Source organism: Sceloporus undulatus, chromosome 3 (assembly GCF_019175285.1).
Source record: "Sceloporus undulatus isolate JIND9_A2432 ecotype Alabama chromosome 3, SceUnd_v1.1, whole genome shotgun sequence".
NCBI classification, from domain to species: Eukaryota; Metazoa; Chordata; class Lepidosauria; order Squamata; family Phrynosomatidae; genus Sceloporus; species Sceloporus undulatus.
The window spans coordinates 3,416,685-3,425,059 of NC_056524.1; the positions used below are offsets into that span (position 1 = coordinate 3,416,685).

At 52.2% G+C, this 8,375-nt stretch overlaps 1 protein-coding gene across 1 annotated transcript; it reads left to right on the forward strand.

Moving 5' to 3' along the window:
- The first annotated feature begins 5,536 nt into the window (after positions 1-5,536).
- Positions 5,537-8,126, forward strand: TPBGL (trophoblast glycoprotein like). Its single transcript, XM_042456875.1, has one exon. It carries the CDS (start codon positions 5,537-5,539, stop codon positions 6,659-6,661), a length of 1,125 nt encoding a protein of 374 aa, XP_042312809.1. The 3' UTR covers positions 6,662-8,126.
- The last annotated feature ends 249 nt before the right edge of the window (positions 8,127-8,375 follow it).

Consider the following 8,375-nt stretch of genomic DNA (forward strand, 5'->3'; position numbering starts at 1 on the left):
AATAAACTCTTCTAGAACATGGCCACATAGCCCAAAAACCCACAAAAAACTATGTATGCCGGCCATGAAAGCTTTTGATTTCTCAAAGGAGCTTTGATTCCAGAATCTGAAGCCTTCCTGGCCCCAATTCAAGGCTCCATCCCCAGTGTTTCTTTGACTTATCATTTAAAATCCAGTTTGGAGAGGTGTGCCATTCCACCGGCCAGAATGGCACTGCCAGGATAGCAAGCCCAATGGCTGGCTTCTAGCCCAACCGTTCCCAGATCAGAAAGCTGCCTGGCATTGAGTGCAAAAGTAGATGGGGAAGAAGAGAGGAAAGTGAATAAATCATGATGCTGGGAGCTCACAGAGAGGCAGCCATTTAACTATAAAAGCCAGGCCCCCTTTCCCCCTGACTTTGCATCAGTCCTGGAGAGCCACAAAAGCCCTTTCCAAATGCCACTGATGAAATCTTTATAAGGTTGTGCTGTTTCAAGACAGCTAAAAAAAGAAAGGAGTGGAAGGTGGGCAGGAGGAAGTTCTTTCTTTGTTGAGGTTTGTTGTTATTGGCCACCAAGTCAATGTTGACTTGTGGCCACCTTCTGAAAGAGAGGCCTCCTCCGGTCTTGCAAACTTGGCGCAGTGGCTGCTGCCTCCTGAAGTCAATTAATAATAATAATAATAATAATAATAATAATTTTAATTTATATCCCACCTCTTCCCATAGGATTGAGGCAGCTTACAATCACCATAAAATACAATACAATAATAAAATAATAAAATGCAATACACAAATAAATACATAATATAACAAAATTTTAAAATATAACAGTAATAAAATATAAAATAAATCATTAAAACCATTAGTTAAAACAATCAAGACAAGAAGAAGCGGAGATGTTAGATAATCAACAAGGAGTGAACAAATGATCATAATTAATAATGATAATGATAATGATCATAATTAATAATAATAATAATAATAATAATTTTATTTCTAACCCGCCTCTCCTCGCGGCTCGAGGAGGGTTACAAAATGGTTAAAACACAATCATTCCATAAAATACACATATTAAAAGATCTAGAACAATATTAAATATAAAATTCATATTTAAATATAAAATTCATCTTTAAAATTGATGCATTCATGAATTCATGAAAATTCATGAATTAATCCATTTGTAACATCACCTCCCCCCCCCTTTTTTTTAAATTAAAACTACCTTTCCCTTTCTAACTACCTTAAAGGCACCAGATCTCCTGTCGGATCTTGGAAACTAAGCAGGGTCAGGCCTGGGTAGGACTTAGATGGGAGTCAGCCAACAAATACCAGATGCTGTTGGTGATATTCCAGAGGAAACAAATGGCACAACCACCTCTGAGCATTCCTTGGCTGAGAAAACCCTATGAAATTCATGGGTTGCCGTAAGTCAAGAGGTGACTTGAAGGCACCCATACACCCGGCATCAGATCCTAACTGATCTGGGAAGCTAAGCAGGGTCTGTCTTGGATGGGAGACCTCCAACAAATGCCAGTTGCTGTAGGCATAATTTCAGAGGAAAGGACTGGCCAAACCACCTCTGGATATTCCTTCCCTAAGAAACCCCTCTGAAATTCATGGGGCTGCCATGTTAACAGACACATTCACACACTGCAGTCTTCGGTCCAAAATGCACTGCAGAAATAATCCAGTTTGAGACCGCTTTAACAGCCCTGGCCCAATGCTAGGCAATTCTGGGAACTGTAGTTTTGTGAGACATTTAGCCTTCTCTGTCAGAGCTTTGGGGCCACAATAAACTACAATTCCCAGGATTCCCTAACACTGATCCAGGGCAGTTAAAATGGTGTCAAACAGGATTATTTCTGCAGTGTGTTTTGGACCTAAGTCTTAAATCCACAAAGCAAGTGATACCTTTATTGGGGCAACTCGAAAAGCTAAAATCTATTATGCAAGCTTTGGAGCTTCAGTGGCTTCTTCATCAGGCAAAGAGGTTAAAAATCATACAGGAGAAAATAAGCAATAACACACATAAAGTGTAAGATCTGTTGGAAGTGGGGGGAAAGAGTCATTGACAAGGGATTAATTAAGACATAACCATAGTTTGTTTCTCTCTTTGTCGTGCAATGTTTGTTTGCTTACATTTTTAATTTAAGTATGTATCTTGTAATGTAGCATTTAAATTATATCTAGTGTTTGCATTAATAAAAATTATTATTTTTAAAAAACCATACAGGAGAACAGAGGTGACATCTCAGATTGTCATTTAAGATGGTTCTGAATGATTTCATCGCATCTGCACTGCAGAATTAATGCAGTTTGAAACCACTTTAATTGCCATGGCTCAGTGCTGTGGAATTCTGGGATTTAGCCTTCTCTGTCAGATAGCTCTGGTGCCACAACAAACTACAAATCCCAGGATGCTGTAGGCTGGAGCAATGATAATTAAAGTGATATCTAACTGCATTAATTCTGCAGTGTGGCCACTATGAGGATTAAAGACAAAGAACAATAAGAGATGGGTAATAAAATTTCAACTCTCTGTATGCTGCAACAGAAAAGTAACTTCCCTTGAGATCCAGCTGTCCCTGTCCTGTGCAAAGCTAAGCGCTGCTTTCATAATGCAAGCTCCGAAAGCTTGCATAATGTACTTTCTGCTTTGGAGATGAGCCAATAAAGGTATCACGGCTTTGTGGATTTTGTTCTGTTTTACTGCATGGCTAGCCTGGCTAGCCCTGAATATGTTTCCTGGATCTGAAGGTGTGCAATTTAGCCGCAACAGAGGAACCTAAAAACAAGAAGGAGCCAAAATGACTGCAACTCCATTCTTTCTTACTTCAACGTATGTCGAAAACACACTGCAGAAATAATCCAGTTTGAGACCGCTTTAACTGCCTTGGCTCAATGCTAGGGAATTCTGGAAATGAGACATTTGCCTTCTTAGTTGAAGAGCTTTGTTGCCACGATAAACTACAACTCCCAGGCTTTGCTAGCACTGAGCCAGGGCAGTTAAAGGGGTCTCAAACTGGATTAGTCCAACTCTCTGCCAGTGCAGCAAACCCAAAACTAGAAGATGAGCTCCCTGCCATATTATTTCCATGTTCTCTATAGAGGTGTGAGAGCTCAACAATGAAGAAAGAGGAAGAAAATCCATTTTCATTTGAAATAAGGTACTGAAGGAGAGTGTTATGGGTTCCTTCGGCCGTCAAAAAGACAAATCAGAGGGTCGCATTGGACTCTTTCCTAGGTCTACCAGAAGATGCAGAACCTGAGATGTTCTGCAAGCAAAGAAGTGGCCTTCTGGGCTAGCCAATAGGGACTATAAAGGTCATCTAGAACCACAGAATAGTCCAACCCCATGCCAGCCCCATGCCATGCAGGAAGACACAACTCAAACATTCCTGAAAGATGCCCAGTGAAAGAAGCCAGTGGCTTCACATAGGAGAAGTAATGGCACTCACAAAGAAGAGGCACCAACCCAACTTCTGCTGGGTCTCTCTTTCCAGGGATGTAGCTACAGAAGAAAAAATTAAAGGCTCAGATATAGGGTGGGGGGCACCTGGCTGAACAAGACGGCATGGGAAAGAGTCCTTCCTAGCAGACCACAAGTTGAACATGAGTCAACAGAGTCATGCAGCAGCTTAAAAAGCCAATGTGATACTAGGCTGCATCAATAGATTGAGGGAAGTAATAGTGCCACTCTATTCTGCTTTGGTCAGGCCCCACCTGGAATAATCCTATGTCCACTTCTGGGTACAATTCAAAAAGGACATTGAGAAGCTGGAAATGTGTCCAGAGGAGGGCAACCAAAATGGTGAAGGGGCTGGAAACCATGAAGCCCTATGAGGAACGACTTAGGGAGCTGGGGATGTTTAGCCTGAAGAAGAGAAGGTTAAGAGGTGATATGATAGCCCTGTTTAAGTATTACAAGGGATGTCATACTGAAGAGGGAGCAAGCTTGTTTTCTGCTGCTCCAGAGAACAGGACCCAGAGCAATGGATGCAAGCTGCAGGAAAAGAGATTCCATTCAACATTCGGAGGAACTTCCTGACAGTGGCACAGACTCCTTCCTCGGAGTGCAGTGGAGTCTCCTTCTTTGGAGGTCTTGAAACAGAGGCTGAATGGCCATCTGTCGGGTGTGTTTTGACTGAGAGTTCCTGCATGGCAGAATGGGGTTGGGCTGGATGCCTTTTGGGGTGTCCCAATATGATTCTATACAAGAGTGGGCTGAGGACATCCCCCCCCCAAGAAAAACTCTTTCCCCCCCCTAAAAAATCCCTTCAGTCCCCAAATGCCAAACTTCAACTGAGCAGAATATAGGCATCGCAAAAGAGCCCCGTTCTGGGCTCTCTTTTTGCAAGACTGACCATGTACAGACTTCTGGGGCCCAGTGCCCTCTGGGTGCCCCTTCCCCATGGCTAGACAGGAAAAAGCAGGGGGCATCGGAAAGCCCAGAGAGAAATGGCTGCAGAAGCGTTGCCCTGTGTTTCCCTATGGGCCCATATTCCCCAATGCCTCCCTCGGGCGAGTCCTGTCCTGGTTTGAGTCGGTCCTAAAAGTGGGCAGAGAGCGATGCCAGGGAAGGCAAGGGAGGCAGTCTCTCTGCACGAAGTCCCCCGAGGAGAGCCTTCCATCCTGCTGGGGGTTTGGGGGGTGCCCTGTCCAGCCTCCCTGGCCCCTGGCTGCTTCTGCCAGGGATGCCTGGCCCCTTCTCTCCCGGGGAGCTCCCTGCAGCCAATCCCTTTCTTTCCCTGCTGGGCTGGGGATGCCAGCCTTCGCTGCCCGGCGCTGGGTGCCAAGCCCGCCCTCCTCCTCCTCCTCCTCCTCCGTCCTGCCTCCAGTGCCAGCCTCGCAGCCGAGAGAAGGAAGGAGAGAAGGAGGAAGGAGGGCAGCTAGCCAAGGCAGCTCGGAGACTCGCCCAGAGGAGAGCCTTGCAGCCGCCTGAGCCTCGAGGGAGAGCCCGACCGCCCGCCAGCCCCTTCCCTCCGGACTCGCCAGCCTCCAGCTCCGGAGCCCCTTCCTCCCCAAGGCCTGGCAGGGCTGACCCCGCCTTGGAGCCGCCTGAGGCCCCGGGAAGGGCTCCAGGGAGGCCAGCTGGAGCGGGAGCCGGAGCCAGTCGGGCCAGAGCTCCAGGAAGAGCCACGACTAGCCCCTTCTCCCCGGAGGACTCGGCCAGAAGCTGGGGCCGGCCCTCGGGAAGACCTCCAGGAGGAGGAGGGCCACTGACTAGCAGCCCCTGCCGCCTGGCGCCTCTTCCAGGGCCTGGCAGCCTTCTTGGTGGAGCCTTCCGGGGCCAGGGCTCCAGGGCCAGTCGCCCTCTCCAGGGGCCCCGCTGCCATGGACCACCGAGGGACCTCCAGGAGGCCAGGGACCAGTGCCGGCCCCGCCGTCTGGGCCGCCTGAGGCCTCACTGCTCCAGCCAGAAGAAGGCTTCTCCCCGGAGGCCTAGGTCCGAGCTACCCCTGCCGCCGGGCCACCAGCCCCGGATCCTCTCCATGGCGCAGGGGGCCCTGGGGCCAGAGGGCGGCCGGGGCCCCTGAGTGGCCAAGGCCAGCCAGGATGGCCCTGGGTCGGGGGCCCTGGGCCTGGCCCTGGCTGCTGCTGCTACTGTCGGGGTCCCTGGGCCGCTCTCCGCCCTCCTGCCCGCCCTCCTCGCCCTGCTTCTGCTTCTGGGCCCCGGACACGGTGCAGTGCCGCTTCGTGCGGCTGGAGGGCCCTCCGGAGTCGGTGCCTCGGGCGGCGGAGAGCCTGAGCATCGTCGGGGCCCGGCTGTCGGGGCTGGGCCGGGCGGCCTTCGCCGGGGGCTGGCTGCCGGGCTCCGGGCCGCGGCGCCCCTTGGCCAACCTGACGCTGCTGCTGCTGAGCCACGACGGCCTGGAGCGGCTGGAGGAGGGCGCCTTCGCCGGGCTGCCGGCCCTGGCCACGCTGGACCTGAGCCACAACCCGCTGCGGGCCATCCACCCCTCGGCCTTCGGCCTGGGCTGCTGCCGCCGTCTGGCCACGCTCCGCCTCAACCAGGCCCTCGGGGGCTCCGACGCCGAGGCTCTGCTGGACGGGGCCCTGCTCAACCTGAGCAGCCTGGCCCGCCTGGAGCTCCGGGGCAACGGCCTCCGGGACCCGCCGCCGGCCTGGAGCCTGCCGCCGGGGCTGGAGGAGCTGGACCTGCGCAACAACTCCATCGTTGCCTGGAAAGCCGAGCGCCTGGACGGCCTGCTGCTGGCCCTGCCCCGCCTCCGCCTGCAGGTGGCGCCCAACCCCTCGCAGTGCGACTGCCCCTCCCTGCGCCCCCTGCTGGCCTGGCACCGCAACGCCTCCTGGAGGACCCCCGACGCCCCCGAGCTCCGCTGCGCCTCCCCCGCCCGCCTCAAGGAGAGCCCCCTCCGGCGGCTCAGGCCCCTCCAGCTGGGCTGCAGGCAGGAGGAGGAGGCTGGCCACTGGGGCCTCCTGGAGCCCCAGCCCCCGGGGGGCCAGGACCCGGAGCTGGAGACCGCCTCCTACGTCTTCTTCGGCATCGTCCTGGCCCTGATCGGGGTGGTCTTCCTGATGGTCCTCTACCTCAACCGCCGAGGGATCAAGAGGTGGCTCAACAACCTCCGGGAGGCCTGCCGGGATCAGATGGAGGGCTACCATTACCGCTACGAACAGGACAGCGACCCCCGACGGGCCAGCCCCGGGGAACTCTGAGGAAGGCTGCGGGGTTTGGGGGAACTAGGCCTCCCTGGACCCAAACTCCAGCTAGACCTCGGCAGCAGGGCCTCCGCGCTGGTGGCTCCTTCCCTTCCTAGGAGGGCATCTCGGGGCTCCAGCCAATCGGCGATGCCTGGGGCAGCCAGGGGCCCGTTGCTAAATTCCCTCGCGCCTTTCTTTCAGCTAGACTTCAGCGGGGCCTCCTTGGGAGTGGTCCCTGCCCTTCTGGGAGGGCGTTTTGGCCCAGGGACTCTGCAGGATGGGGCTCACCTGAGGCAGCCAAGGGCCCATTGCTAAGCCCCCTGAGCGCCTTTCTTCCAGGGCTTCCAGATGGGGATGAATTAGTCCAATCTCTTCAGGGCTCCCCATCCCTGGCATCACTTTCGGGGTGATGTTGATCTCACAGGAAAGTTCCAGCTGCACGGCCAGCTCAGAGGGACGCCCTGGCAGCCGTTTGGTGACACCCTCTCAGCCTCAGAGGATGGCAATGCATCCTCCCTCTGAACAAATCCGGCCAAGAAAACTTTATGCTAGGCTCTTCTTAGGGTCACCCTAAGTCAAAAATGACTTGGAGGCACACAGCAGCAGCAGCAACAACAAGCAGAGGCTGGCAAGGACTGGGCTCAACTTTCCATGTCTCTCTACATGGAAATGGTTCTCCAGCAGGGAAGAAAATAATATTTCCCCATTCTTTTCTCCTGGCTAACCATCGCCATCCTTCTGCGCTCTTGGATTTCTTCCCTCCAACCAAAGAAGCAGAGAAAAGCATCTGCCGCCACCAAAGCCAATTTAGGGGCTCCTGCCAACCCAACCCATCTGCCCCTTATCCCTGGCAGAAACCCCCAAAGAACTTTTCTTGGAGCTGCAAGGATTGTCTTGATCCTGATGTAGCATTAAATTTAGAAATGGCTGGGACCCAAGTCTATAAACTGCATCCGCACTGCAGAATTAATGCAGTTTGACACTGCTTTAACAGTCATAGTTCCTTCCTACCAAGTCCTTGGGTTTGTATTTTGTTGTGCCACCAAAGCTCTCCGAGAGAGAAGGCAAAATATCTCACCAAGCTATAAATCCAAAAAGTCCATAGCATGGAGCCACCGCAGTTAAAGTGGTGTCAAACTGCATTATTTCTGCAGTGCAGATGCAGCCTAGGCTTCAGGGAACAAATGCCCATGTGGCAGAATTGTCTCTTCCCAGAGATGCCCATGGCTACACAAAAGCAAACAATTTTTGCTGTACTTTGAGCCAGTTGTTATCTGGGAATACATTCCAGGTGAATGCCTGTCTGCCCACGAGCATGGATGCCTCTCTCCTTCCTTCCTTCCTTTCTCCCATGTCAGTAGTGTGGTGAATCCATTCCAGTTTTTACTCTGAATTCCAAAGGTACCAGACAGGGTGCATCTGCACTGTAGAAATCATGTAGTTCAAACCCACTTTAACTGCCATGGCTCCATCCTGCAGAATCCTGGGGTTTGCATTTTTGTGAGGCTTCGGCAGCCTTTGGCAGAGAAGGCTTTATAAAACTACAAATCCGATGGTCCCATAGGATGGAGCTGCAACCCTTAAAGTGGTGTTAAACTGCATTATTTCTGCAGTGCAGACACAGCCAAAGAATGACTGGGGAGTGCATCTACACTGTAGAAATGATGCCGTTTGACACCACTTTAACTGCCTTGTCTCCGTCCCACAGAATCCTGGGATTTGCAGTTTT